At 34.2% G+C, this 18,018-nt stretch overlaps 1 protein-coding gene across 1 annotated transcript in view; it reads left to right on the forward strand.

The window, feature by feature from the left end:
• DPYD (dihydropyrimidine dehydrogenase) overlaps positions 1 to 18,018 on the forward strand; it is an 862,187-nt gene that overhangs the window by 372,316 nt on the left and 471,853 nt on the right. The window contains exon 9 of the mRNA XM_047084253.1: positions 17,393 to 17,500. Within this exon, the coding sequence (XP_046940209.1) occupies positions 17,393 to 17,500 (108 nt within the window). The remainder of the gene's footprint in view (positions 1 to 17,392; positions 17,501 to 18,018) is intronic.

Genomic DNA, 18,018 nt, shown 5'->3' on the forward strand with positions numbered 1-18,018 from the left:
AGTTTAAATTTGACAAATGAAGATTTATACTTTTTGAGCTGGCAAAGTCCTTCATGTAGAAATAATGAATGAAAATTTGATAGTTGATTTAACATAGGTCAAATGACTTGCAGTGAAAGAAGGAAAATAACACTTTAATTATTACCCTTTCACCAAAATGAATTGATGATAGGTTTGTCATTGTAGATCTGTGCTTTAAACAAATGAATAGTGCTTTAGAAGATCCTTTTACAAGACATCATTTAAATTTAAGTAGACATAGTTTACTTAAAATCATTTGGAAATGTAATGTAGGTGGGATGATATGTGAATAATTACCTACTAATCTTTAAAGCATGTTTTTTTTTTCTTCCTGGTGAATAAAACTACTGTGTTAACATTCAGAAAATTAAAGGTGCCACAGATCATCGTATGCTAAATTTTCAAAGACTAAATTTTCAAGCTTCTTCTATTTTTCTCTGATAATAAAGATTATATGCTATTCTGAATATATATTTTATGTAATGTTGGAAGAATCACAATGCTTAAGAGTTTTTATTAGATTAAATTTGGCTTAAGCGCTTACTAGCTGTGAGATTTTAGAAAGCTTATTTGACTGCCTTCAACCTCAGTTTGCTCATCTTCTTTTTTTTTCTTTTATTTTTTTAATGTTTATTTATTTGTTTTGAGAGAAAGAGTGAGCAAGCAGGGAAGGGGCAGACAGAGAGGGAGAGAGAGAATCCCAAAAAGGTTCCACGTTGCCAGCACAGATCTTGCCCATCTTTAAATGGTCAGAAAGGTGTCTAGCTGATCGAGTTGTTGTGAGGCTCAAATAGACAAGAAATATTTTTAAGTAGTAAAGCACTCTACAAATGTAAACTCTTAAAATATTTAGTATCGCTAAGCCTGCACTTAAGACAGTTAGTGGTGGAAAGTTCTGCTGAAATACATTTTCTCTCTTTTTCTTCATAATCTGTAGAACACATTGGAAGATAACAAGTTAGATAGATAGCAAGTTACAAAAAGACAGCAAGTTATAAAAGAGTCCATTGGGGCTAAAATGTAAAATTTATTGGACTATATTAAATTAATGACATGGGCTTTACATGCACTATGCTCTAAGAAGCAGAATTCAAACAGCTTAGCATTAGAATATATATGACTTTTTAAAAATATGAAAATGTTGATAGTTACAAGAAATGACCCTAAGCCCATACATCAAAATAGAAATCACGTGTTCATAAACTGAAATATATACATATATATAGATCATATATACGTATGATATATATGATATTTACTAATATGCATAATGTATATTAAGATATAATTATTAATATAATATTATAATGCATAATTATGTGTATTGTATTTATTAGTATGTTAATTAACATATAATTAATATTAATTCTTAATTTTAATCAATTATGAAATTATTATTTATTAATAAATATATACATTATACACACACACACACCCCAAAGCATTGACTTCTTAGTCCATTAAACCAGAGTTGTTTGAGATAGAATTCATCAATTATGTTGATTTTTAAAAGTGTGAAATTTTTACAGATAGTGTCAAGATATATGCTCTATATGCTATGGTTAGAGTGGTACAGGTGCTTTTGAATATAATTTAATTTTTGAATTTGTATATAGTGTGTAGCTCATAGGGAATTTAAATAATTTCCAAAGAGCAACACAGAGTGTTAGTTTGATCCCCCTGATTAATCCACCATCCACTCTTACTATATTTTCTTCATCTAGTAGTAGGAAAAGAGAAGACAAGACCATTTGCCTATATAATGGGCTCCAGTTATAATGAAAATAATTTCAATTATTATCAATTAAATTTCTCATGTCTGTATAATACTTCATGATTCAAGAGTCCTTGAAACAGCTCAAACAAGGGAGGTGGTGCTAAAAGTTTAATTTTACCGAAGAGGAAACTAAGGCATAGGGTGGTAGGCTAATTTGCTCTATATCATACAACTAGCAGGTGAGGGAACTGAGAACAAACCTAGGTATTCCTACCTTGGCCATGCATTTCAGCTGCTTGGGAGTATTTGCTTCACAGGTCAGAAAATTTGTTTCAGAGTGAACCACCCATGAATGTGCCCTTTTGTAGAATTTCCAAACCCAGTAGAGGGAGAACACCACATTCAAACCTTCAGTTTTCAGAGAAGCCTTTCTAAAAATGTTTTAAATCAAATATTTATATAAGTGAAGTTATATCCATTTTGTATTATCCACTCACAACTTAATTAATATGGAGTTGTCATTATTGACTATTTCTTCTTGAAAACATTTGAATTAATACTGATTCCTAAGAGGGTCTGTGGTATGTTCCTCCTCTAGCAAAATCTTTCTTTCTATACTTGGACTGCATTACTAGAATACCTTGCAGTGTGGGTATCAGCAGAGGATTTATCCTGTTGCCTCTTCTGACTTGCCTAATCTAATTAAATTGATTCTTATAGTTGCAATACATGTATTTGTATTTTCTTGTTTTTGTTCTGTTTTATATTGCCTCTCAATAAATCTCCTTTAGTTATATTATTTCTAAAAGTAATTGTAGGTCAATGGCCTTGTATTATACTTAAAATTCAAAGATGAATCCTAAAATCAAAAGTACTCTTTTGAACACCTGTTTCTTTGTGCTTTATAGTGTATATTTCTATACACTATATTAGATAATTTTTTAAAATTGTGTCTAGGGGTGCCTGGGTGGCTCAGTCGGTTAAGCTGCCAACTTTGGCTCAGGTCATGATCTCAAGGTTCATGAGTTCAGGTCCCATGTTGGGCTCTGTGCTGACAGCTCAGCCTAGAGCCTGCTTCAGATTCTGTGTTTCCATCTCTCTCTGCCCCTCCTTTGCTCTCTCTCTCTCTCTCTCTCTCTCTCTCTCTCTCTCTCTCTCAAAAATAAATTAAAAAAAAAAATTAAAAAAATAAAAATAAAAGTTGTATCTATTCTGTAGACAAGAAAGTTTGAACTCATATCTCTCTTCTCCTGGCTTCCAATATACCACTTTCTCCTGCATCTCTTACCTGACTGATCCATCCTTAATCTCTATTTGGGTTCCCTTTCCTCTTTCCTCCTTTAAATGTTGGTATGTTATGTAGGGCTCTACCCGTAGTCTTCTTTTCTGTTTACTGTATACACTCACTCTAGGATTAGCTCATTGGCATTTATGACTTCTAGTACAATCCTTTTGCTCATAGTTTTCAAATCTGTTTGTCCAGACAAGATTCCTCTCATGAGATTCAGGCATGAATTTTTACCTGTTTATTACCTAGAGGACAATTCTCTTGGATGTCCCACACTCCATTACATAGATCCAAATGGAACAACATTATTCCCCTAGGACCTGCTCCTCTTCCACTATACTGTATTGGTCAAGCACACCACTCTTGAGGTGTCAAACACAACCTCCAAAACAGAAAATAAGACAGAACTTTGATCCTGTCTTTCCCTCTATTCCCTACAACTAAAAGGGATCAAATTTCGTGAAATTAACTCCTAAGCATCTCTGGGGTAGGTTTTTATTCTCCTGTGTCTCTACTGTCAGTATTTTAATGTGAGTCCCTCTTTTTTCCCTGTTAAAGTTACTGTGATAGGAGAAGAGAGTAAAAACATACCTCTAGGGAATCCAGAGGTACAGTTTCAAATGCTATATACAGAATTTCTTTGAAGTATTAAAATTTCATTCAATATTTGTATTTCATTCTTCATTATCTCCATATTTGCTCTGATATAAACACCATCATTTGAGTTGCTTATCTTTGGAGTGAAATTCTTGCTCCAGGAGGGTAGGCTGTGTTTATACGGAGGCTGTGGACCCTCCCTGAAATGTCATGCTATTGGAGGATACTAGTAATCCAGGTTGAGGAGTATAAGGTAAGTGTTCTTTTCTTACCTGGATTTATGCAGGATCCCCTTAGATGATCTTCTCCCATCATTCTCGCTGCCTATAAATCCGTTCCACACACTGCTACCAATTTGTCCTTCTTGATATACAAAACTGATTATATAGTTTCTCTGCAGTATCTGCTCAGGGTAAAATCCAAACTCATTGGTGTGACTTTATGGTCTCGTTCTCTCTGTCAGATTTTAAATTTTGCTATTCCCTGTCTCCTCCTATCTGCTCTCCTAAACCCTAGTCTAGTCAGATGGGAATCTTACCCCTTTGTGCCTTTGTATATGTTGCTCATTATTACCCTTTTTTACCCCTGGAAATCTTCAGCATGAGCATCCTTGTCTTTAGTCCAGGTGAAGTGTGCTTTGTAGGTGCTCCTGTGCCCTGACCTCTGCATCCTTCTATCATAGCACTTATCTTGATTTGTTCTAGGTTTCTTTTTTTTTATTAATGTTTTTATTTATTTTTGAGAGAGAGAGAGAGAGAGAGAGAGAGAGAGAGAGTGAGCGTGAGCAGGGGAGGGGCAGAGAGAGAGGGAGACACAGAATCAGAATCAAGCTCCAGGCTCTGAGCTGTCAGCACAGAGCCCGACGTGGGGCTCGAACCCACGGACAGCGGACCACAAGATCAGGACCTGAGCGGAAGTCAGATGCTTAACCAACTAAGCCACCCAGGTGACCCTGCTTTATTCTGTTTCTGATTACATGTTCTTCTCCCACTAGATTGGAAACTGTTCATCTGTGTATGTATCCCTAGCACCTCATATGTTAGCTGGCACATAGTAGGCTATATTAATGAATAAGTAGTAAATGAAACATCTGAGATTTCTATTTCTAACTGATCTCAATCACAATTAAAAATCACAGGTGATATCCAAATCTTAAAGTTGACCATAAGAGACTGTATGTTTGTTTGGCTTTTTTATGTAACAAAAATTTTAGAACTAGATATGCAACAAGTATGTATTGAACCTGCCAAGTTTTGCATTGTTAATTACCAATATTTAAGAAAATTTCAGTTGGCACTGAGTTAAAGAAAGTATGTGTAGTTTTGTTCCTGTTTGGTTGTTGTTATGGAGTTATATACTAAAATTGTGTTAAATATCAAGGAAGAAAAATATCAAGGATGGTGCCAAGTATGAAAATAATAGGATTTTAAGGTTTAAAATACATAAAATCCAATGTATTTATTAACATTTGCCATATGCCAGTCACTGTGCTAAGCGATTATCATGTTATTGAGATATATTATCTCACTTAATCTCCCTGTAAGGCAGGTTTTATAGATAAGGAAATTGAGACTTAACTGATTTTGCAAGGTTACATAGCTAATACATAAAGTAGTAATGATATGAATATAGTTATCTCCGATGTCAAAACCATTACTTTCCCTTAAAGCAGGCCTAGCATACCTATAAATTCTTGTGTACAATGATATTCATTCATGGTGTGTAGTGATTGTCAAGTGTGGATAATTACATTGCATTTTGGCATTTACACCCACACTCTGGGCACTTGGAATGACATTTGGATGAATAGTACAGTGTAATTGATTTAATCTTGATGACTGTGATTCTTTAGCCATTTTTGAGTCATTTAGAGAATGTAATGAAAGATATAGACCCTCTGTACACATACACGGTAAAATGACACTGAAGGGGTTGAGAACAAGCCTCCCCAAAATGTGTTACTTTGGCATGTAGATTATTTTGAGCTGAAGTCAGTCAAGGCCCAAAAAACTGAGGAGGAGCTTTTACCTCCTGCTTAACTACCTAAAAGAAATTAGAGTGTCTAGTCCAGGAAAAGAACTATCACCACAGATAACTACAAAGGATTTGGGCTAGCTGTTGGGGGTAAGCTCAGTGGGACTTCGGAGATCAAATTTCTCTCTGTGTCCCATTGTCTCTGTATAATAGGACTTGGCAAACATTTGTTTACCAAACATTTGCTATTCCCATCTTCCTATAAATTATCTTTCTCCCCCTTGAAGTCTCAGACCCCTGTTCCCTTCACAGTTAGTTCGGGATGTCATGTAAGCCTCAGTTGCCTAACTTCCTGTGGGTTTCATATTCTTATGGGGTTCCTGTATGTATGTGATTAAGTTTGTTTTTCTCCTGTTAATCTGTTATGTCAATTTGCTTGATAGACCAGCCAGAAGAACCTAGACAAGTAAAAGGAAAATTCTTCCTCCCCTATAATACATGTATAGAAATGTACTTTTCTGAATCTTGGTTTTCTTGATATACTCAGGCAGTGTTCAGAAGTCCATTTTTAGATCATCAACGTGTTTTGTGGATGAACAAACTGATGCTCAAAGTCGATCGTATGTTTCTGAAATTGTTGACCATTTCTATACATAGAGAATGTCTTTCAAAGAGTAATTATTTTGTGGAATTTCCTGAATTCCTATGAAAGTATTCTAATTTTGAGACTTTTATTCAGCAACATGTTAGTAATACTAAATATGTTACAAGTATATTTAAGCATGGGTATAATTTAATATTTTTCTTATACACATTTCTTGAAAAAAGTGTATTGAGCTAAGTATTTTCTTGTAAAATTTAGAAAATTACAAAATTCAGGGTAAGATAAATTTGCACAGAAATGTACCATTTATGTATAAGAGGAAAATACATAATTAGAGTGAAATAACCCTGAAGTATCAGTGTTATCACAAGATAAAAGAATTATATAGTAGCAGGGACACCTGGGTGGTTCAGTTGGTAGAATGTCCAACTCTTGATTTCAGCTCAGGTCATGATCCCAGGGTTGTGGGATCAAGCCTCACGTTGGGCTCTGCACTGAGCATAGAGCCTGCTTGAGATATTCTCTCTCTCTGTGTCTCTCTGTCTCTCTCTCTCTTCCCCTACCCCTTCCCTGGCCCTCTGCTGCATGGGCATGTGCTCTCCCTCCCCACCCCTCTCTCTCTCAAAAAAAAAATTATATAGTAGCATAACCAATATCTATGATTCTGAATTGCATTTTCTACTTGTAAAATTGTTGTTTCAATAATATAAAGCTATATTATGCTTGCTTACTTGTCCTCATAATAGTTCTATAAAGAAAAACATTTTGGTAACTCTTCTTATTTTAGAGGTGAAGAAGCTGACATTTAAAGTTTAATGACTTGGGCATGAACTTAGAGCCAAAAGCCGAAAAGTAACAGTCAGGAGTCCATTACTGGTCTTCTGATTCGGAACCAAGCAGCTTTCCTTTGTTTCACAGACATGCCGAGGGAGAATCACATAGACACAGAAACCAAGTTCTAGCAACTGGGAGAGTCACCATGCACATTTAGTGTGTGCTTTATTTTAAAGCCTGACACTTGCTTCCTCAGGCTTGCACTGTTTTACTTTGTAGAGCTCTGAAGGCCAGAGCGTACTTGGGTAATTCAAAATGATTCTTAGCTTTCATTTCAGTTTTAATCCATGACCTTTAATCCATGACCTCTTGCATTATGTTTCACTTCATTTTTTTTTTTTTTTGCCAGTAATATAGTGAAGATTGGTCTGGCTTTAAAGAAAACAGTTTAACTGCATCATCTAAATGCATGCTATATTAAAAATTATTAAAGCTTTTGATATACAGAATACCCTGGCATCACAATATGGTTGTAAATTCATTAGAGCCGTTACAAGTAGAGAGACTACCAGTGCCTGTATTTAAGAATGTATTTGAATAAAAAATGTAGAAGGACAATTTTTATAAATACCTTTGAGAAAGTAACTAAGACAATACAATGAATGTGTGGTACCTTTACTGGTGATTAACACATTAGTAATACTTTTGAGATTACATTTTAAAGGGGTCTTCTGCCTTCTACAGAATGTGTGTTTATGGTGGCAGCTTTAATGCTATTTCCTGCTGTGCAGTTCAATAGAGTATGTTTTTAGGTGGTTGGTAGAGGGTTTTTTTCGTTATGTATGTCGATGGAGATAAGTGTTTTAATTACTTTTTTAATGTCTGTGCTTTTGTATTTTTCTCCTCTCTTCCCTTTTATTTCCTGCTGTTGAGATTACTGCCTCATCTCCACAGCAGGTGGCTGTTGCAAATTTGTTTTCTTTGTAAGCCTGGTAGATTTATTTTGTAATATAACTGTTCCTTTTTAGTATTTTATTATTAATGATTTCTTTACTTTGGAATATAGTATACTTACATAGTCCTAAATAGTAATTTCCTAACACATCTAAGAATTCCAATCATTAAGGAAAAAAACCTTTGCCTGAGGCGTATTGTTTGAGTTTTTTTGCTTACCCTCACTTCAGGATGTGAGGATTAAAATTTAAGGAAATTGTTTTATAGCAAAAGCCAAATGAAAATGAGAAACAGAGAAAGAGGCCCAAGAGATAAAGCACACTTTAATAAATAATACCAAAAATCAAAGTGATAGGTAGAATTTTGTGACAGAAATAGGAAATTACATTCATATATCTTTTCTAGAAGAGAGGGTTTAATGAGATCTTATGTTTATATGAAAATTAAATTTTAATTATTAAAATAACTTCTGCTAATTATAAGAAAATTAGAATGTTACAAAAGTATGAAGAAAAATACCTTTTTTTGTCCAATATTTTGTTGTTTTGGTTGTTTCATATGTCTCTTTATATGAAAAGCAATAGATAAGATAGATCCTGAGTACAGGAATTATTTGTCAGGAAAGTAAAATACATCCAAAGATATTTTGTCCATTTTTTTAATTCTTGGGCATTATTTTATCAATTAAAATAGTCTCTATTTTGTTGCAAATGTATACAGGGAACAAAAAATATGAGACCAAAATGCATAGTGAACCATAGTCCCATTTTGTTATATGAAATTGCTGGATATTTCATGACAGATTAAAAGGTTCTCCAGAAGATTTTTAATATCAGCTTATAGATATTGCACTTGCAAGTACACTGCTTTCTTAATATATTTATATTGTTTTCACCCATACATACTACTCTAAGTTGGAGCCTGGTATTCAGTTCTAATATGAAGTGATATGAACTGATCTCATTAGTGTGATAGAACTTGTGTGTATCTTCTACACAAAGTGATAAAAAAGAGCTGAAGTACATTTGTAATTTAACATTGTAGGAAGTGTCATCTTTGGTTATTTCATTCTCTTCTCCAATGCTCTTTAAAATTTACTGTTTTATAAATTAAATACAAAAGACCTTAATTCAGCATTTATCAGATTTTCAAAATTGTATGAGCGCTCAGTACTTCTCTTGCTTCTGGATTTCATTATTGTTACATGTTTCTGTATAGAAAAATACCATATGTAATGGGAAAAAATATGATTTGAGATGGTGACTCCATTCATAACATTTTTTTTAAAGTCTTCATCTTGTTATGCTCTAACTGATTGTGTGATATACACGATTAATGCATGTAGTCACATTGGGAGAGAAACTAGACAGCAGTTACATGAAACAGATGTTTAATGGGGATTTGAAAAATCAATGAAATGAACACTATTGTGATGCATGGTGATATGATTTCATATGTGTTATATTGAATCACTCCATTCTTTCTGAATTCAGTCTGAACTAAACGTATTTACAGTGGGGCATTGGGGAAAAGATGGGGAGTTATATTGAGAAAGGAAGCACAATAGGGCATCATTGATCTGTTCTCTTTCTAATCAATATATAGATCCTAGAATGATAACCCATATGGCACTATTGTCCCTTGGAAATAAGCTATAAATCCTTTGAATCATATAAGTGGTCTGTAAGTGCAGATGAAAAACTTTATATTCCACTGTGGAATTCTGGAATGCTTAGGTCCTTGAAAGGAATATTTTACTTCTATATTGTAATCCCAACTGTTTGGGCTTGGTATAAGACTAGTTTGCCTTTTCTAATAAGTATAGAACCACATATAGATACATATATATATCCATAAATACACATATTTACTGTTTTATTCTTAAATCCTCATATCTTACATACAACCATTTAAATGGTTTTTTTCAATTAATTGCAATAGCTTCTCTTTTTGGAAGTTTTACTGTGTCTTTTTATCATGTGAGCCTTTATTTTCCATGGTTTTTATATTTTACCCAAGACAATAATAATGGCTTACATTTCAGTGGTGTTCTAAATTTACCAGGGTACTTTTATGTGCACTTTTCTATGTAATTTTCAGCTCAACTCTACATCAGGCAGGACTATTTTCATTCTAAAATCAAAGAATTTGGTTATAGTATTGACTAATTTTACCCAGTACAGCTGGAAAGGGGAAATGGTGAAACTGGAACCCAGTTCTCCAGACTCTTAGGTCAGTCGTCTTTGAGACATGATGTTACTCTAACTGCTCCCATTCGAAAACCAAATTAAACCTTAGAGGGTCTTACTTGCTACTTTCCTGGTTCTGATGAACATGTGGTTTGAGTCCATTGTAGTCTGTGTAATGAATGAGGTTAGAATACCCTGGTTTGGCTATAGTCTTTTATTCTAGCCAAGGTTACTAAGTTTTATGGACTCTAATACCAATCTGCCTAACACTGACCACTTAAATGTGTAACAATATTAATTGTATATATCATGGACTAGATGGACACTTAATTTATGTCTCTCCAAATGTATCATTTTATTAAATAATTTTTTTTACGGAGGGAATGCAAATAAAAGGAAGCATTTCACATCTATGCAAAAAGCTTTACATTTGTTTTCATTTTATTCTCCTAACAATATATGAGGCTGCTGCTGCTGCTGCCCAGGAAGAGTAATATACTTGCCCAAGGTCATAATAGCTAGTAAGTGCTAAAACTAGAATTTTAATGCAGAAAGTTTGACTTTAGAGTTTTGCTCTTATTCAATATACTCTGTTTACAAATAATGATAGAAATAAGTCTGTTGGAATTAAGATTTTTTTAAAAATAGGTTTAATAGGGGCGCCTGGGTGGCTCAGTCGGTTAAGCGTCCGACTTCAGCTCAGGTCACGATCTCCCGGTCCGTGAGTTCGAGCCCCGCGTCGGGCTCTGGGCTGATGGCTCGGAGCCTGGAGCCTGTTTCCGATTCTGTGTCTCCCTCTCTCTCTGCCCCTCCCCCGTTCATGCTCTGTCTCTCTCTGTCTCAAAAATAAGTAAAACATTAAAAAATTTAAAAAAAAAAAAAGGTTTAATAAACAAAAAATAAAAGCAATGTTTATGCAGGGACATTTCTTTGACAAAGACATGGGTGGATGGCTGTGGTAGATAGCCTGGTTTCCCTCAGTGAGAGTTTGTTTAATGAATCCATGTGTAATCTGCACATTTGAATGTTCTTCCTCATGTAGCACCATTCCCCAAAGTAGGCTCAGGAAATGAGGACTGAGAGCACACAACATGATTTCTTCTTGGAGAAGCAAGTGAAATATCAGGTACAAAAGTACGTGGAGAAGTGGAAAACTTAAGACATTTGCCATCAGGTGCATTTTGCTATTTTCAGCCACTTGTGAATAGTGACATAATCAGTGGGATTTTATCTACTAACATCTTATTGAAAAAGCACTTGTATGGAATAACCATAATTGATATACCTGCATAAAGTTTGGTATTCTAGAGCATTACCCATTTCTGTAAACCACAGTCTTTTGCCAGGAACCTGAGGCAGTCTCTCAGTGTTCTGTCTTTACATCTGTGGGATTTGTGAGGCTATCTCCTGTGACAGGTTTATCTGATCACCGTCTTTCCCATGCCAGCTTGGCTGTCATTCAAGTGGATGTCTTCAAGAATGAGAGGAATCACACGAATGCTTGCTCCATTCAATTAACACCAAAAAAGTGAGCCAGTGAAGTCACACAGACAGACATTATAAAATCTAAAGAATTCCTAAACGTGTCCTACCATCCTATGAAGACCTAGCCTTAAAAGCTTATTTCTCCTCTATTACTTACTAGATGATAACATGAAGCAGAATATTTAATATCCTATTACTGTTAATTTAAGTTGTGCAGAACTTAATATAAGCACAAAAATTTATTATATACACTACTGGTATTTATTCTGTAGCTGTTCCAGAGAGAGGTGCTTTCGAAACACAACAGAGATACATATTTCAAAGAATATCAAATATTGAAAAATAGCCAGCAGATACCCAAGAGGAATGCACTTAAGAAGGAAAATAATTCAAAAAGGAATTGTACTAGAGAAAATAATCACAAAACAAAGATACAGCCTATACAAGCAGACTGTCTTTTCTCTACCACTAGACTGGAACCTGGCCACAGACACATTGTGTGTTGTGTGCATATCTGTAGCCTTACAGTGAAGCATTTAATGCATACATGTTAAATGATTTAGACATCACTTGTTATGCAGCTTCACGTTATAATGGGGCTTAATTGCAACATTTTATAAGAAAAAGGCAGCATTTTAGTCAATGCTGAAGCATAGACTCTATAACCAGACTGTCCCAGTTAGAAATTGACACTGCTACTTACTTGTTCTGTGACTGTTGGCAAAGTTACTTAACATATATGTGTCTTAGTTTCCTCATATCTAAAATGCAGAAAATGTTAGTTGTCTCAGAGAATTGTAGTGAAAATGGAATGAGTTAATATATAAAAATCACCTATATGCCAGGATTTAGAACAGTGATTGTAATGTAAGTAATCAATAAGTTAGACTTTATGTAAATATCAGCAGAATTTTTTTTATTTATTTTAGGAGAACCTGAGAATTATTATTTTGCAATAGGTCTTAAGGAGGTGTTCTTTTGTATAAATATATGGTGAAACACCAAAACTTTAGTAACTATTCTAGGGGAACAAAGAAAAACTATCTGGTCTTCTTGAAAGACAGAGAACACTGTACATCTACTAAGCTAAGTTGTTTTGTTTGTCAAATCTTTGTCAATTCTTCTTTATTCATAAACCTTCTCCCCACTGAAAGGTGAATTAAAAAGTCATTTCAGTGTCATTTTGAACTCATTCTGATAGAGACACATACCTTATTTATTAATATGCCACCTACTCTCATGGAAATCTTCTTTTGATAGATGGGTATTTGCAAGTTTCATTATCTTTCATATTTCACTTAAGATTGCTTCATTTTTCTTTTTTTTTTTTTTGTAGCACTTTGTTTAAATTTGCTAAGGTTTAATACTTTACTTTAAGCTCTATTCTTTCCTTGCCATAATATGTGAAATTTGAAAGAATTGATAAACTACAGAATAATAAGCCTATCATATTATTAATAGCTAATGTTTAGTGAGCATTCACTATGTTTTAGGGCTCAATGCTTAAGATAGATAGAGGGATGGATGGATGGATGGATGGATGGATAGATAGATTCCTTTAAATCTCACATCAGTGAGAGAAGTATTAGTAGTAGTAGAATCATTAGGAGATATATAGATGTAGATATATTATATAATTTATCTCAAGGAATTGGCTTATGTAATTGTGGGAGCTAGCAAATTCAAAACCTGTGGGCTGGGCCAGAAGGCAGAATTTCTTTTTTCTCAGGGAAACTTCAGTTTTATTTTTAAGGCCTTTCCACTAACTGGATGAGACCTACTCAGAATCATCAACATAATCTCCTTTACTTAAAGTAAACTGATTGTAGATGGTAACCATATTTACAAAATGCCTTCATAGCAATACCTAGATTAGTGTTTGATCATATCATTTGATGGCCTAGCTAATTACATATAAAACTGGCCATCAGGAGTGCCTGGGTGGCTCAGTTGGTTAAGCGTCCGACTTCAGCCCAGGTCATGATCTCACAGTTCGTGGGTTCAAGCTCCACATCGGGCTCTGTGCTGACAGCTCAGAGCCTGGAGCCTGCTTCGGATTCTGTGTCTCCCTCTCTCTCTGCCCCACTCACACTCTGTCTCTCTCTGTCTCAAAAATAAATAAATATTTTTTAAAAAAATTTAAAACTGACCATCACAAGCACTCACGCAAGATCACAGAGCTGGTAAATGGGAGAGGAAGAACTCACACGGAAGTTTGTCTAATGACAAAAGTCCTGCTCTTAATTACCCCACAGCATCATGGTTAGCAGATGCTAGGGTACTTTTGCCAGTTGGGCCAGACTACCAAACAGTCTGAAGGAAAGCTCCAGATGCACTGTCCTAGGACATAAGGGATAAGCTCCAGATGCACTGTCCTAGGACATAAGGGGTGACCTGTCACCCAGGTTGGGGAGAAGAGCTCCATGGACCTTGGGACTTCAAAAGTATGTATGCCCTGGAATGTGGTTAAACAGGCTGCAGGAATAACATAACAGTCCTGTACCATTTTTGGCTCATTTTTTCTCTCCTGAAGCCAATATCCATAAGTCAGAACATCTAACCAGTGCCCTCTTGAACATTTATAGAGAGAATCTGATCCAGTAAATGCTAAATTCATTAGAGTGATAAATGCAGAATGGGTTAAAAGTACAGGGAACTCAGTTGTCCTTGTCAGTGTCTTGATCCAAGGGAAAAAATGAAATTTAAATTTTGCCAAAGGTTTTTTCTTGTGAAATAATAAGCCTTGCAGGATAGGAAAAGTCATTTCCATGGATCCGGTGGTGTGTTCAATAAAAATGCCTTGCATTTCTTTAGATAAGTTATTTTAGCAATGGATCTACAGAAAATAATCACAGATGTAAAGTTCCTTCTCTGCCTTAACCATGGTAAGTAGTAAAAAAGATCAGATTAGGAGTTAGTAAAGGGAGGATTTTAGACCTTATTGACAATAGATGTGGAACTCTTATCTGCCACATACATTTTCTGTGCTTTGTTTTTGATCTGCTTTAAAGATTTTGGTTTATCATATCTCCTTGAAATTGCATAGCACTTCAGGTTGTTTTTCCTGTGTCTTTTTAGTAGAAAAATGAAGTGCTACAGAACAAATGCTATCTAATATAGTGGTATAAGAAGGGGGATGAGTCCTTATTTAAAGTTTGATATGTGGCATATCTATATCTATATCTATCTATCTATCTATCTATCTGTATGTGTGTGTGTGTGTGTATATATATGTATATATATATATATATATATATTAGATGAATCAAGTGTAGCTTAAACTACAGTCATCTTTTAATAGCTTTCAAGAAAAATTGTTTTGCCATTAGAGTCTTCAAGTAATATTCAGCTATTTTCATGTAACCATAACCATTCCCTACCCCAGTCTTTCTAAAAGAATTACATGAATAACCACACATTTGTGTAATAGTTTCCACATTATAAATATACCTCAGGAGTAATCTTTTATGTCAGAAAATGAAGAAACAGTCCTATCCCATTTCATTTATAAAGCCGAAGCACTGTATATTAACTACCTGGAATTTAAATAGAAACTTAAGAAAGAAAAAAGAGGCCAAAGCAAAGGTAAGTCAAATGACTTGCCTAGCCTTCCTAGATAAATAAAATAATTTTAATGACGAATGATCTTAAACTAATCTGTGAGCAAAGGGCAAATCTTCAGGAGGAAAGAATGCTGGACAGGGAAGAAAAATGTTTGATTTAATTTGAAGGGACAACAGTGGTCTATTCCTGGTTACACACTCACTCAATCTACAAGCGCCTTCAGCTTTCAAATCAGATAAGTACCTACCTTATCACACATGACAAAAGTCATTCTTGAGCCATGCTTATTACTCTGTGTATCCACCAAGAAGTACTCATTGCTCTTCATTTAACTATAAAATGAAATCTTACCTCTCCAGAATAACCCAGAGTTTGGGGAAGTAAATAAAATTACACTGTAAATTTTCCCCTCTGTTTATGGAATTGAGATGACTTATTTCTTCACTTTGCTTTGTTTTTACTTTGAAAAACATTAGTCTGTTATTCATTTTCTTTTCAAAATTTTGGCGGTTCTTTCCTAATTATATGGTTGTACATGCACGTTGTAGAAATTTTAGAAAATAAATAATGAAAAAATAGAATATCCACAGTCCTACCACCAGGAATAATCACTGTTGAGATTTTATAAAAATTGAATCATACTATACAGAGTTTTGTATCCTGATAGTTCATTTAACACTATTTTGATTACAGTCCAATACCGTATTTTTCAAATATTTATTTTAATGGCTGCATTGTGTTGTCTCTTCTAAAGTAAAACTCATTTATCCATTTTATTGGCATTTTGGTGTTCCCTCATTCTCTCTCTCTCTCTCTCTCTGCATTGACTGTTTTTGTATATTAAATCTTACTTTTTTAATGTTTCCTTATTTTTGAGAGAGAGAGAGAGAGAGGGAGAGAGAGCACAAGCAGCACAGGAGCACAGAGAGCCAGAGACACAGAATCTGAAGCAGGCTCCAGGCTCTGAGCTGTCAGCACAGAGCCCAACATGGGGCTCATACTCATAAGTGGTGAGATCATAATCTCAGCTGAAGTCGGACACTTAACCAAGTTAGTCACCCAGGTGCACCTGTACATTAAATCTTCATTTGCATGTCTTAGTGTTTCCTTAGTATAGATTCAAAACTATTTTTCCAGAAATTGAGCATCCACCAATGTGTATTGCTTTTTTTTTTAATTTTGTTTAATGTTTATTTATTTTGAGAAAAAGACACAAATCATAAGTGGAGGATGGACAGAGAGAGGGGGAGACGCAGAATCTGAAGCAGGCTCCAGGCTCTGAGCTGTCAGCACAGAGCCCAATGTGGGCTCGAACTCAACAAACTCTAAGATCATGACCTGAGCTGAAGTCATGAACTAAGCCACCCAGGTGCCCCCAGTGTGTATTTCTATCAAAAGATCACTACAAGTCCCATCTTTACCCTTGCCACATAGTCTAATTTTCTTAAATCTTTTACTTCTTAATAGACAGGAAATCATATGTCATTGTTTTAATTTACAGTTCTTAGATTAATAATATAGTTAACATTTTGGTGCTTACAAGCTATTTATATTTTTCTTTTTCCCAATTTTGTTATCCATTGTTTATGCTTCTATTGAAAAGTCAATCTGTTCCTTATTGAGTTGAGAAACTTTTTTATATAGTAAAGACCTTTTATTTGTTAAAATATTACCTTGGTTAATCATTTGCCTTTCATTTATTTATAATATTTTTGTATTATAGAAATAGCTGATTTTTTGTGGCAAAATACATCTTTTTCTTTAAAGTTTTTTTTTGTTTTTTACTTTTCTTAGAATGATCTCTCATATTCAAGAATTAGAAATATATGTATCCATATTGTATTTTAGTTTTGTGATGATTTTTTTTAATATGTGTTACTTTAATACAGTGGAAACTTATTTTTATTTATGACAGGAGGAAATAATAGTACCTGATTTTCCCTTTAACACTAGATGGACTTGTATGTGTGTGTATCCATGTTTCTGTATACTCATAGGTGTGCTTGGATGTGCGGTTTATGATTTGTGCTTAGTTATATAGTAAAGGTATACATTAAGGTTCATTATAATTTGTTATATACATTTTTATGTTGATTTGCTTATAGATTTTTTCATCTCAGAACCACATTATTTTAATGATTTCAGCTTTCTACTTTTTTTTTAAATATACAATAGGAAAAGTCCCTTCTTCTGCTAATAAGATTTTATAAATTTTTATTACTTAGGTTTGCCAGACCCCAATAAAAACCACATCTTCAAAGATCTGACACAGGACCATGGATTTTACACATCCAAAGACTTTTTGCCACTTGTAGCCAAAAGCAGTAAAGCAGGTATAGTGTTATTTTGTATTCTTAATGTTGCCTATTACCTATGTCGTTTGTGTATTATAAATCTATATTAAATCTTGACACAGGAGGTCGTTGTTCAGAGCTCAAATCACTTTTGTTAACACCAACATAAATTTAAAGAAAGTATGATATAATAGTTTTCCAGGATCATCTATTTGTTTATTCTTCCAATCAAACATCATCATAAGGAATTTTCACTCTATTGTATATAGGTCTAAAGTGCATCATGTAAAATTGCTTCTCTGTAAGAGTCTTAAACAAACATTGGAAGATGTTCTTAAAAGAAAAGGCAGGAACTTCCATTTGGGAACTATTTTGTATTATATATTATATTATAACTATATATGTTATATATTATATTTATAAAATACATATATTTTTAAATTTTAAAATAGGCCAAATTTTCACATAAAGCATCATTTGTGTCTAAAGAGGCAGAAAGACCCAGTTTCTTGCTGAACAGCAATTTTATGAAGTTAAATGAAAACACTTTGATAAAC

Source organism: Lynx rufus, unplaced genomic scaffold, assembly GCF_022079265.1.
Source record: "Lynx rufus isolate CCGP_SWC_20201006 ecotype Redwood Valley unplaced genomic scaffold, mLynRuf1.p SCAF_2, whole genome shotgun sequence".
Classification (NCBI taxonomy): Eukaryota; Metazoa; Chordata; class Mammalia; order Carnivora; family Felidae; genus Lynx; species Lynx rufus.